Raw genomic sequence first — 14,491 nt, forward strand, 5'->3', positions numbered from 1 at the left:
GCACTCTATGCCAGGGGACAGAGCATTTATAATGCTGTTTATTTTTATGTTGAACAGGGTTACTGAGAGAATGCTGCCCTGGGGTACACCCATTTCCTGTTCATAAGTGTCAGAAGAGGAGTTGCCCACTCTAACTTGAAATTTCCGGTCTTTTAGGAATTCCCTCATAAAGCAGGGAAGGAGTCCCTTAAGCCCCATAAGCTCCAGGTCACGTAGAATGCCATGTTTCCAGGTTGTATCGTAGGCCTTTTCTATGTCGAAAAATACAGCCACTAGATGTTCTTAGCAATGTATTTCTGATGAAAGCTTCCAGCCTTACCAGGTGGTCAGTTGTTGTCCACCCCTGCCGAAATCCGCACTGGTAGTTGGAGATAACCTTGTTTCTCTCAAGGTACCAGACCAGCCTATTGTTAATCATCCTTTCCAAGGTTTTGCAGATGCAGCTTGTAAGTGCTATTGGGCGATAGTTAGCTGGGTCAGATCCATCTCTTCCCGGTTTGGGTATCGGTATAACTGTGGCTTTCCTCCAGCTGTTTGGGAAAGCGCCTGTTTGCCACACACAGTTATAGATTTTTAGTAGTGTCGCCAATGTCGTGCGCATCTTGTTTGTTATTTTCTTTTGAGCACCATAAGGTTTCGTAAGTTTCTGTTCCTAAGGATGCGCTATATTGGTGTCATTGTTCTCTTGTTTTGCCTTGAGATGGAGTTCTCTGTGTGGTGTTCTTCCCCAGTATTCAGTAAGTTAGTTTATTTGACTACCTTCTAAATGTCGTAGATCTAAAATCGTCTTTTTAATCGTGCGAATGGCGGTATCAAAGGAGTGTGTATTTTTCTTATCTAGGGAAGCAGGCTTGGACTCTGCTGGAGTCGAGTCTGAGTTTTAGGCTTGGTATTTGACTCTTGCCCGTGGCGTTGGGTTGGCGTTGTGAGGCCTGATCGACTATGGCACCGAGATTAAGGTGTGCTATAGTTCCTTTGAATGTAATTTGTAATTGCTTTATAAATGCTATTGATAATTATTCGTAATGTATGCTTTATCATAGCAATCTTGTTGTTAAATAATGTACATTAACTTACGTTGTCATTAATATTGTTCACGTTGAACAACTGTTGGTATTCACCGAGGTGGGGAACCTGGGAACTCGAGTGACGAGATCGACCTGAAACTGTGTGTCTTGCTGGTTGGTGTACCGGAACCGTCCTGAAGTTAGAAGCCTTGGTCTGCTCCAGTAGCTGTGGCTGTCTGTGGCTTTTCTCTTCTGCGGAGCGTGGAGTAAGGCGAATTTCTTTCGAAATTCAAATGCCCTACTGCATTTGATTCTTTCCCTTTGATTGGCCTTACTGCCTTCCAAACCTCTCTAGCAGAAATTTTGGCATCCAGACGGCTGACAAAAATCCTCCAGGAATTCCTTTTGGCTGACCGTATGGTTTGTCTAGCCTTTGCTCTAGGTATCCTGAATAGATTTAGGTTTTCCTGGGAAGGATTCTTTATAAATGCAGCCAGTCGTTTTTTCCTATCGCCAATAGCACTTTTGCAAGCTGTATCAAACCATGGTTTGCTAGGCCGTTTTGGATTTGCGGAGGTTAGGGGTACAACTTTCCTGGCTATACTAAGTATCTTGCTAGCAAAGGTATCAGCTGGGTTCTGTTCATCAAGGATATTTTCTGTGATATCCTTGGAGCATCTTTTTTGGAATTGTTCCCAATCGGCCTTATTCAGTTTCCACCGCTGAGGTCGTCCCAATGAGGGGAGATTGTTAGTACCTGACCATTTAAAGTCGTCCAGAAGTCTGGGGACGCATACGGTGAGGTTAATGCAACTAGGTCGGTGATGCATCATTAAGTATGCATAAATCATGCTGGAGGAAGATATCCTCCAGCATACGACCTCTTGTGTTAGTATTGTTGGATCCCCACATGGTGTTATGGGCATTGAAATCCCCAAGGATTATATAAGGCTGGGGGAGTTATTTCAATAGGTCCTGCATGTCTGTTGGGTTTAAGGGAGCGCCTGGGCGTAGATACAGGCTGCAGCAAGTGATAACCTTGTGTAGGGTTATCCTAGCTGCTACAGCCTGCAGTGTGGTCTGTAGTTCTACCCTCTCATGGAGGAGCTGTCCTTCACAAGGATACAGACTTCACCTGATGCATCTCTCTGCATCCTCAACATTCCTGTTCTAAGCACTGATGTTATCTTTCAGAAATGTTTCCTGTAAGCAGACAGCTACAGGAGTCTCAGGAGTCCATCAGCAGCTGCATTTCCTCATAATTGGCCTTGAGGCCTCTACAGTTCCACTGTACAATTCTGGAATCCATGGCTTATTCTAAATGACCTACTTGGAGCTATTAGGCCTTGGGAGGCCCCGGAGGGGTTTCCCTTTATTCCAGTGACCTTGGTATTTTTATTCTTGGGTTTGGATGGAGAGGAGGACAACCCCTTTTGGGGGAAGTTTTTCTCTCTGGAGAGGGGAGATCCCTCTGGTTAGAGCGGAGGTTATTTCCTCCTCCCTCACCTCGGGCATCCTCTCCGCTTTGATTTCTTCACTTAGGGAGTTGGTAAACCTCTAATTCAGTAGAGGATGGGGTGTCTGGCTGGGTTCTCTGAGGAGAACCTATGTCAGACATGATGTCTCGGGGTTCTCCCGGAGTGTTGGTTTTGACATGCTGCTCAGTCTCCATGCTCTCATCAGCGAGCACAGAGAACCTGTTCTTTAGCATGACAACAGGGCTTTCTTGTCTCTTCGGAGGTGTGTTTTTTGGCCATGTTTTCTTCTGAGTTGGAGGAGGAGGAGGGGGTGGTGGGGTCAATGTGTCCGTCTGTGTGGCTATGGATCTTCCTATCTTAGTCAGCCTGGGCATAGGTCTTTGTCAAGTCAAATTGGCCCTTGGGTAGGGCCAATACAGCCGATTTCGCCTGGCTGAAGGTACATCCATTTCTTGCCTTGTACTCCTGCACGGCAACCTCCTGTTTCCACACAGGGCAGTCCTTGGAGTAGGCTGAGTGGCCAGCGTGACAGTTTGGGTATTTGAACTGGGCTGTGCAGCCCTTGTCCTCATGATCATCTCCAGCACATCTGGCACACACAGTGTTCCTCTTGCAGACTGCCGCACTGTGTCCATAACCCTGGCACTTGAAGCACCTCATAGGGTTAGGTATGTAGGGCCTCACTGGAACTTGTAGGTATCCTGCCTTCACATACTCTGGCGGTGTCCTAGTTCTGAATGTAAGGATAATAGTGGCAGTTTTGACCTCCTCACCATCCACGCGCCTGGTAATGCGCCGGGCATGGAAGACTCCTTCAATGCCCTCCACTATTTCCTTCTTGGAACATTCCAACAGGTCTCTAGAGCAGATAACACCTCTGCTGGTGTTCAAACTCTTGTGTGGCATGACTTCCACTTGGAGATCACAGATTCTCCTGCATCGTAAAAGCCCATCAGAGTGTACCCTTCTACTAGAAGTTCCAAAAACTTGTGTAGCTTAGACACACTCTTGGGCTCTCCCACTACTGACTTAAGTCCCTTGTAGATAAGAATAGGGCTCATCTTTGTCAGACTTTTCCCCTCCTCTGTGCACTTAACCATCAGAAATGATGGCCAGGTAGCGCAGCTTTTTGTGGCCTCCTCCTTTTCATCCTCCATACGACGTAGTTTTTTTTTGTGTTTTCTTATCCATAGGTGTTCTTATTAGTTCGGCACCTGTGCTCCCCACCCGCCATCAAGTCCAACAAGGGGACGGGCCATTCGGATGTCCAGAATGAGCCAGCCAGGGCTACACAGGTGCTATACTCAGTCAGCTGCTGCATCGGGCATGTGTCTGATACAGCAGCTCCCTGATTGACCCTCCAGCCACCGCCCTCCTGGTAGCTTGGCATGACCAGCCGGTTGACCCAGAGCAGGTCATCTGGGCCTCAGGTCTAGGGGAACTTGAGCCAAAGTATTGTGTTGTGATGGTTTATCCTCAGATAGCCAGCCACCTACTCAAACACCAGGATCTCTTAATCCCCCCTTACCCATCGCAGTCCACGGCAAACGGACTGGTCGAGGACATAGTGAGATTTTAAAGATAAGGAGACAGAGTGATGATCAAAGAAGGCAGACTGAGAAAAAGAGGAGGCAGACACAATGACAGAAAAGAAGTAGGGCACTTTTGAGCTCCAAAAGTGCTAAGGAAAGAGGAGCGCAGTTTAACGTCATGTCTCGGAGCGATCACAAAAGAGATACACGACACCGATAGCAAAGACAAACAGACACAAACACTCTTTTGTTCCCCTGGCAGTCAAATCATTAAATAGGAACAATTTGATATAAGCTATGTCACATGTAAATTATGAGTGAGTCTGGTGTGAATGTACACTTTGGTTTCTTATAGTTATAATGTTTTTTGTTTGGTGTAATGCACAAATTGTAATACAAATTTCCATACGACAATAAAGATTATTATTATTATGTCTATAATGGACATGATAATCACAAGAATATAGATCACTTTGGTTAAAGCAAGATGGTTCAGTGGTAGGAGCAGACTTTGCAAAAATTTTAGGATATTTTTTACCCCCACATTTGTAAACAGACATGTCACAGAAGTAAATACTAAGTTTTTAAATAAATAAATTTTGGATGTTTTTTTTTGTCAGAGAAATATCGTGAGAAAAATCCTATTTTATGTCTGAAAAAAATGGATCTGAAGAAATTTTTGGAATTCCAAAATTTTCTAAAAATTCTCATCACTGAGAAAAATAAGCATAAGAATTATTAGCATAATTATCCTTAAGAAACTTTTTTTTTTTGCAGAGCATCTATTGTTTCAAGTAAAAAATGAGACTGTTAATACTTACAGTTATTAGATGAGTTGATTCTTCAATATCTCTGACCACAATATTACTTTCCACAGAAATGATTAGTTTGTTTATTTCTTTTATTGTTGACGGATTCAAAACAGGAGTTGGAAATAATGAAATGTCATCAAGTTTCAAACTGTAACACATTCTATGTTTGTCAACTAGATGGGAAGGTATCTTTTCTAGATCTATCAGATTTACCCATGCAGAATTACCAAAATCTAGGTAAAATACCTGTCCAAAAATAATTAGAGATCTGTTAAAAAATGTAATACCAAGTGACAATTTTTAAACAAAAACTTTATTATAGTGTTTACTTCAAAAAGTTGTTTTACAAAAAGTCAACCCTGGTTAGATTATAAGAAAAACCAATTACTGGTTATTATTCTAGAACACAGACAATTAATATACAATCCAAAGAGATAACTTATTTTAATTTTGTAAAAAAGATTGTATTTGTTTCCTTTCTCCCATAAGGCAGGTATACAGCTGAGTATTTTTGTAGTTAATATTGTTTATATGCATGCCTAATAAATTACAAATGTTTCCTAATAAAAAATGATTTTTAAAAACCTTAAGTAGGAAATTGCACCATTAGAGAACAATGAAAATGAAATTGGAATTTCAAAGTAGCCCTAATTATTTTCTTTAAACATTGTTGTGTAATTTTAAAAGTTAATGAGAATGTTTGATGAAAAAAAAAAAAGGTAATTAAATATTTAGGGATGTATGATAATATGTATCTCAAAGAGGTATGTGTTTTTAATTTTAAATAGGTGTAGATGGGAGAAAAGTTTATATTTAAAGCTGATGTATTAGGGTTAATATTGACAATGTTTCAATGGGAAAAGACGGACTATTAAAATAACACTTGATTGCTGAAAGTCATTGAAAATGACCTCTACTTGACTTTTCTACCTGATGAGCCTAGAAAAAGGTTAACAAAAGATATTTTTGCAATAAAGAACAACTATTCAGAAGATATTTTGGCAATGAATAACATCTATTAAGACCACTGGAATTTCCAATATGAAGAAAGACAGCTGGAAATGGAAAAATATGACAATTCACAAATACAAGTAGAAGAGTGTCAAAAGTAATTATGAAAATACTGTAGGCCTTGATCAATTTAATATTTAAAAAAAAAGGATTATGGATATGTTTACATTTTCATAAAATGTTTACTATATCTCATTCTAAGCAAATTAATTGAATGCTTTTCAATTATTTCATACATTTAGTCAAGCATAACAAAATTTCATGAGATGTTAAAAAACAATTCTCAGTTGGATTTCAATTACAGTTTAGTATAGATCTTAGGTTGTTGTTTTTTTTTTGTGTTAAAGATAATGAAATTTTTGTTGCTTAGTATAAAGATTAAACTTATGGAAAAAATGAAAAAAAAAAAAAAAGAAAATTAGTTTGTTAAATAAAGGTCAATTAACTTTTCCAGATCTGCCATTTGAAAAAAAAAATGAAAAAGGCTTTATGCTAACAATTAAAAAAAAAAGATTAAAAAAAAAACAGCAATACAAAAAAATTACCTCAGCCCTGCATTTGCAGATATCTTTAATTTCAGCTCTGTACCAGAGTTTATCATTTTCGAATGGTGATACACATATGTCTCCTATTCTCCAGACTATCATGTTCTGTTTTATTGACTAAGAAATATAAAATGCTAAATCTTTGGAAAATAACAGCAAATATTTTTTTTTACATTTTTACATCTATCTTCCTTTTAAAATAAAAAAAGTCAAGAACATTATGAAATCATTATATAGAAATGCAATAAACATATAACTATAAATTCATATATTGTCTTAATGTTAAAATTTAGTGACAAGAAAATATAATTCAGACCCATCCAAAACAACATTTTTTAGTGGGAATAGACACTATTAGTTTTGTGTGGTTGTCTGTCCGTCCCATTTAGATCTCGTTAACTAGCAAAGATATTGAAAATCCGACATCATAATATTTTAGACCTTTCAAAGTTCTGATGCAACGGCTACTTTTTCTTTTCTGAAAGCGAAAAATTTAATTTTTAAAATCAACTCTTTTTTTTACAAAATGTATTGATAAATTAAGTAAGTTCTGTCATAGTAACTACTACATAAACAAAAAAAAAAAAAGATCCCTTTTTTTAAAGAGAAAAAATATATTTAATATGCATATAAGTGGAACATAATTTAAAACAACAATTAATAAGTAGTTTTTCATATTATCGCATGAGCTGCAGCGTAATAGGACATTTAACTAAAGGAAATACATTTTTTTTTAACAGAATTTTTTTTTCTTGAGACTTTGAATAAAACAAAATAATTGGATAATTAAATAATCATTTTATGACATCAGTTAGGCCAAGTTCACAATTAACATCACCTTCACTTTCCCCTATCCATTGGTCTGCTGGACCATTGGGGCACCACACAGGATCTGTCAACCTTCTTTCTCCATTCTTCTCTGTCATTTGCCTTTGATAGAATTTCATTATGATATTCTTTCTGAAAATATTGCATCCTGCCTTTCTACCTGCATTGGTGGACCACTTCGGGAGCCGATTTTTAGTTTGTTTCCACAGAAACTATCTTTGCAATCTTGTTTTGAATATTAAGAAATTGAGCAACACACAATAATAGCAATGTCTTTGATTCCAAAGATTAGGAATGAGTGCTGGATTTCACATAACTATGAAACACATTTTGAGCGTACAGATGAAAAATATTTCGACCAAATATTAAATTTTTCATGTCAGTTTTGCAAAAACAATTTGAAGCATACTGCATCAATATGAACCTTTTATAAACTGAATGCATGCCATTAAATTAAAAGTTAAAGTTGAAAGAATATGATTATTTGGCACAATTTACGTTAGGCCATGTCATACCCTAAAAATTTAAACATTTACCTTTGAGTTGAAAGCTCCAAATATATTCAACAGCTCTTGACACAGCTGAGTAACATCAGATGACCAAGATATAGGTTGTGACCAAATTACTCCATCATCTGTGATGTGGGTAACTACAACTGACAGTGTAGATCCCACAGATGGTAAAGGTGGGAATGGTACTTGAAAGACATTGTCCTATGTGTACAATTCATAATATATTTTTTTTATTATTATTATTACATTTAATTTTTTAATGAACAGAGTGCAAGAAGATTTAAGTCATTTATAAATATTTTTTAACACTACAGTAAAATAGGGTTGTATATACAAAAAGTGTTGAACATCAACCATTAGTTCATTATTTAACAAATACAATGGAATCGGCATAATTCAATACAGTGGAATTTGATTTATTCAATGTAGCAGGAAAAAGGAGGTGACTTCGAATTAAGTGAATTACTTCAACAAGTAATAAGGCTAATAGTAATAATAAGGCTAGTCTTCGAGTCCGAAGATTAGTGAGGAATGCAGTATTTCCTGTGGCTGCCCAGTCCCAGCTGTGACCTACATATTTTGCCACAACCAGGGCAAGCATAACCATTGTCTGCAGGTGGTCGATTTAGATTTTCTTTTCGCCGTCTGCATTTGTCCTCGGTGAAAAGTAAAGTAACCTAATAAAACTGCATTAAAAATGAGCAATTCAAAACAGAATCACAATGGCAATTGTGCCCCAAGGAGTCTGAAATAGTGTTGCCAGTCATACCTATGTGACTTAGTACCCACTGCATTATTACAGGGGTGCCATTGTCTTTTCCATAGGCCCATCCATTCCTTTATGTTATCCTCCCATCGCTTCTACTGTCTGACTCTCCTTTTCCTTGTAGAAAAGTTTGCGAGCCCTGAGGATCTCATTAAATGGCCGTGCAGTCATCATAGCACCCAATCATCAATGGATTCTCATGTTGTAATGCAGTCTTTATATGTAAAATCTAGAATTCTTTTGTTACAATGCAATGCAACACCTTTGGCACATGTGCCAAAGATTGGCCACCCCTGATCTAAAACATCTAAAAAAGAAAAACCTGATTGCAAAAAATGAGTATAGGGCGCTAAAACTCTAAATGATGAAGCTCGTCAGCTTGGGATAGAAATTCCTCTAGGAGAGACAACTCTTTGTTCAACAGACAGATGGGGCTTAAAAGAAGTGTTAGACTAAGCCATTCAACATGATGTAACACACAATGTGATGCTAGAAATTAATCATCAGCAATGTTTATTGAAGGCAACAAAATGAGTACAGCACAGAGAAATTTGAGACATTATACAAATTATCAGGAGCCAGACATAACTGACTTCAAATCAAACTATTTTTTTTAATAAGGACAGAAGGAATAGACCCAAACAATAAAGAGAATTCAAATTAATCAGAACCTCAATATATGAGAGCTCTATTATCTGAATTCTACTATACTTTATGTTTAATGTCATTTATAGCTATTAAGTTTTCCTCATTATTTGTGGCAGTTAATGAATACTTGCTGTTATGACATGATTAGGATTTAGTTATTTGTTTTGGGAATAAGGGGAAAGTTTTAATTAGCGACAAGTGACGTGACAGATCTTTTAAAAATAAGAACGCTCTTAGTGACGCTAAAAGGAAGACGCTTCTTGTAGAGTAGTAGACTTGAGTACGACATTATTGACATCGGACGATTCCCTTCTTGAGTATTAAACATATTTGTAGAACAACATATCAGCGTCGACTACATATTTGATTGTTTCGGCCTTTCGCCGGTGTTACTGAAGTGTTGAGTTCAGCGTTACTTCCAGTCAGATCTACACTAGACAGATTGCCAAGAATCAACACCGCGCGGAGGCCTTTAACACTTGCAAATAAACTTTGTTAACACTTTTAACAGGGATAATTATATAAACATTGTATTGACATCTAGAAAAAATTAAATGCTTAAATAATTACAGACTAAATAGAAACAGACAACATAAAGAGTTCATTCAGCGACTACACACAGGCATCTTGGTCCTTTTCATGTTTCCTGATCAATGAGTGGCATTGATATAGTCTGAACGACTAAGGAACAAACAAGTTTTTATACTGTTCTGTCTTGATTGACAGAAGTTGCCCACTTCGCAACGACTTGACGTAGTTATGATGGAGTGGGTGGCTGTTGTCTTCCAAGATTTTTCCAAGACATTATTGTTCAAAAAATTCATTCAAGTATGGTAGTGTTGTGCATGTGATTTTTGATGCCCTGTTTATAGTTTTTTCTAAGCAGCGCAACAGTTTAGATGAAGCCTTGCCTTGCCAACAAGTTATTCAGGTTAAGTATGTTTCAGAAGAAAAAAAAAAAATTCAATCATTATTTTAAAGTAAAAAATGTAATAAATTAATGCTCACATTTTTAGAACAAAAATCCAAGTTATTTATCACACCAGTTTTAGTGTTTTCACCTTCATCTGTACTTAAACTATTTTCAAAACTACAAGGTAAAAATGGTTCACTTTTGGTAACTTTCTCTGATCTTGCTTTAACATTTGCTTCAGACAACTCAGATGGCACTAAATGTTCATTGTGTTGACCATCAACCTGGATAAATATATAACAAAAACAAAATAATAAAACTTTTTTTTTCTGATGTTCTTCATCTATCTATATATATTATATTCACAAGTGATCATTTTTGTATTAAAAGCCAAAAATTTTTTTTAGACTTTAGACATAATATAATAACTACATTTTTGTGCAAATAGCACTCACAAATTTATCTGAAAAATCAAAAAATTTAGCACAATATGACAGAGTTCAAATATTTCATGATTTAGGCCTACTTTTATATTACAAAAATTGGTTGAACCAACCTGAAATTGAATTAGGCCATGGCAGTTAATTTGAGAAATCCATAAAAAATTTGCCTTTTGTAACAAAAAATAATGATTTGAAAAATTTCATAAGTTTCAGTTTTCTAAATGTCAATTAATTAAAACCTCACCTCAAAGATATACATTTTATTTTATTAATAGTAGAAAGAAAAGTATTGCCGAATGTCATTTAGTTTTGTATGCTTATATTGAATTATATAATTACCTCATATATTATTCTGTTCAATATCAAATCACTATGACTTTTATTGGATAGAGATTTTTTGGCAGGCATAGCAAGACCTTGTTTCAGAATACACTGACGCAAAGAATGATAAGAGTGAGTTGCAGGATCAAATGCAGTTTCTGGCTTCTCTTCCTCCATAATGATATCAACAGGCAAACCAAGTTCTGTTGGATCACCTTCTTGTTTAATGTATAGAATCCTGAAAATTAATAATAAAAATTAAAGATTTAAAAATATGATTCTAAAAGAGTCCACCTTCTTCAGATCTGAAGTAATATTATAACTTAATTTTTAAAAAAAGTCTAGTACAAATTTCAAACCTAAATTTAACTCGTGAAATCTCTATACATCTAAGTAAAAGCCCTGACTCAATCATTACTTATTCTACCACTTACAGGAAAAAAAAAATACAACAAGGTTACAAAGACAATTTGTGTGGAAACACAAACTCAAAATCAGCCCCCGAAGTGGTTCACCCAGGCAGGAAAAAAGGCAGGGTTCAATATTTTCAGAAGAATATCGGTATTAAATTCTATCAGAAGTGGTCCACTCAGGCAGGTAAAAAGGCAGGTTTCAATATTTTCAGAAAGAATATCATAATGAAATTCTATCAAAGGCAAAGGACAGAAGAATGGAGAAAGAAGGTTGACAGATCCTGTGTGGTGCCCCAAAGGTCCAGAAGACCAAGGGATACATGAAAGTGAATGTGAAGTTAGACATGGCCCTGGCCTAACTGATGTCTTATAATGGGTATCTAATTGTTTTGTAAAGGGTCAATCTCTTATTCAAAGCCTCAAGAAAAAAATATTTCCGTAAAAAAAATAAATTTAGTTTTGCATTATATGATGCAATGTTCACGCGATAATATGAAAAACTACTATTAATTGTTGTTTTAAATTATGTCCAACTTATTTGCATAGTAAACAGATTTTTTCTCTTTAAAAAAAAGTTAAAATTTTTGTTCTAAATGTAGTATTTAGCATAACAGAACTTACATAACTTAGCAATAAAATTGTAAAAAATAATATTTTTTGATCATAAATCTAAAACCATTTGCATAAATATGTTAAAAAAATGGTAAATATATATCTCCCTTACTAAAAAGCCTCCAGTTTTTGTTACTATTAATAGTGAATAGTTATAAAAATGGTGTATTTTTATGAAAAAACTGCTTGCATATTTGATTTAAAAAATTAGATTTTTCGCTTTCAGAAAAGAAAAAAGTAGCCGTTGCATCAGAACTTTGAATGATCTAAAATATCATGATGTCCGATTTTCATTTTCTATTCTAGTTTCTGAGACAAATGAGCCACACAAAACTAATAATGTCTTTTCCCCTTTCAGGGGCCGCTAAAAATTTAACCTGTTATTACTTGCCTAGGTTTGAACAACCACGTGGTTAAATTTACCAAAATATATTTTTTATTTACCATTTCAACCCATTATGTTTTTTTTAAAGCCAACATGTAAAAAATTAAAGATTTATCTTTACATTTTTAAGCTTTTTTAAGCACTATTTAAACTTTTTTAGTGTGTAAATTTCAATAGTAATCTTTAGCGCAAAACTAGCTTTAGTGGACAATGTATAAAAACCCTTTTTTTTTTGTCAAATAAAGCCAATATTGACTGAATATGTATTTTTGTGTGTAAAAATGTATTTTTAAAAAATGAAATGTTAGTATACCCTTATTTTGTGTGTCGAGGGTGGATGTAAAAAAAAAGATAATAGAATTCTTAGGTGAGAAAGCATTACAACGACAGAGTGATAACATGAAAGGTCTAATCAAAAGCAACATAAGAAACTATGAAATTCTTTAATAATAAATGTTTTTTTTTTTTACAAAGAAAAGTCAATGATTTTATGTAGTAATAATTTTAAGGGGTGCTGACAGGGGGAAGTGTGAAAAACGTGATACTAGAATTCTCAGGCCAGAAGTTTGTGTTTGTTGTGTTTAATTAAACTTAACATACTATAAATCATGGACCAAAAATTTTTTAGGGGACATTAAAATGTTTTTTTCCCACAAAATATTATGTGAGCATTCGATGCCTAGGATGCAATAATAAAAATGGGGTCTGGCCAAAAAGTATCAAAGAACCATTTTAATATATTTAAATAAAGAGCTGCAAAACTGAAGAGTATTTTCTAAAGCAGTGTTTCCTAAACTTTTTCCTTAATGGAACACTTCGCACATTCTGAGTATTTAGCAAATACTTTGCTTATTATTATAGAAAGATTAATTCATGTGGTGGTTTACTAGTCAAGTAGTTAATGGAACACCTATTCAGGCCTCGCGGAACACTAGGGTTCTACAGAACACAGTTTAGGAAACACTAAGTTGTGGGGTGAGGGGAAATTAAGTGATACTTGTAACTGAATTCATGGGTAAATAGTAGTATATTATATGTAAGTTTTCCCAGTATGTTACCACCAATATTTAGATCTAGTTTTAATTTTTTTACAGGCCGATATTGTAATCTATGTCTGAAACTTGGGGGAGCTACCACCTTCTACCAAGCGCGTCCCCAGGTGGCGGATAGGGGAAAGACGCTTAGATATAAGGATTAGTTGTGAATAGCAAATAAACAGCCACGGACCAACTGGTTTGCAGTCATGGAGGATGAGGTGAAGTATTCCAGTGGTTAGAATATTTACTAAAAACATCTCAGAAATACAGGGAAATGATTGCAAAAAGCGAGTATAGGGCGCTCTAACTCTAACCCGGGTAGATAAAACTCGTTAGCTAGGGATAGCAGTTCATCTAGGAGAGAAAACTCAGAAAATAAACACCTGATGCCTTGCAGATGATCTTGGATGATAAAAGGCTATGGGAGCACACCCAGAAAGAAAAGCAGACTGAAGTCGGAGTCAATGGGCCTCCTGGCGCATAACACATTGACACGCAACCTCATCCATGTCTGAAAACAGCCCATATTTTTAAGATTTTAAGCACAAACTACACACATTATTCCAGTAGCTATTCGAGGCATTTGAAGATGAATCAAAATTAGATCTAGATACATTTTGAGGGCGACTCCAGTTTCCACACTCACTTTCATTCAACAGTGTAGATCTAATTCTATCTGTGTGTGTGTGTTTGTATATATATATATATATATATATATATATATATATATATATATATATATTAGCTGATAACCATGTTAGGCTATAGTTGGTATAATGTTTATTTTGGCCTGAATACTTATAAACCCTCAATAAAACAGCCTGCATTTGCAACATTCCCCCCTCCCAACACAATATTCTAGCCTATTATAGATTATACACAAACGCTTCTTAGGCCCACAGTTAGGCTAAATTAGTTCTAATAAAATGCCGGTTCCACGACAATTCGTTCACTGACATTTCGTTCACACGACAAATCGCTCACTGGATAGTAACTTATTGTTAATATTATATATTCTCATCGCATGTTTAATTTGTTCACCTTAAAATTTTATAAGTAGTGGTTCCCTGTCTGATATAGTTTTATTACTTCTCGAGCCGCCATTCTGCCTAGCACTCAACTAGAAGTTAACTGGAGTATCCAGCTGAATGGGTAGATAAAAAAAAAAAAGGGGAGTTATAGTTAGAGGAAGGCCTCAAAGAGTGCTGACCATAACGGCATGATGGAA

At 35.8% G+C, this 14,491-nt stretch overlaps 1 protein-coding gene across 1 annotated transcript in view; it reads right to left on the reverse strand.

Moving 5' to 3' along the window:
* The window catches only part of LOC106070283 (RING finger protein 17-like), a 63,997-nt gene that overhangs the window by 19,648 nt on the left and 29,858 nt on the right, over positions 1–14,491 (reverse strand). Inside the window, exons 11-15 of the mRNA XM_056036705.1 lie at positions 10,835–11,054; positions 10,148–10,336; positions 7,750–7,926; positions 6,386–6,502; positions 4,839–5,075 (exon numbers count right to left, since the gene is read on the reverse strand). Coding sequence (XP_055892680.1) covers positions 4,839–5,075; positions 6,386–6,502; positions 7,750–7,926; positions 10,148–10,336; positions 10,835–11,054 — 940 coding nt within the window. The remainder of the gene's footprint in view (positions 1–4,838; positions 5,076–6,385; positions 6,503–7,749; positions 7,927–10,147; positions 10,337–10,834; positions 11,055–14,491) is intronic.

The sequence above is a fragment of the Biomphalaria glabrata genome, chromosome 7 (assembly GCF_947242115.1).
Source record: "Biomphalaria glabrata chromosome 7, xgBioGlab47.1, whole genome shotgun sequence".
NCBI classification, from domain to species: Eukaryota; Metazoa; Mollusca; class Gastropoda; family Planorbidae; genus Biomphalaria; species Biomphalaria glabrata.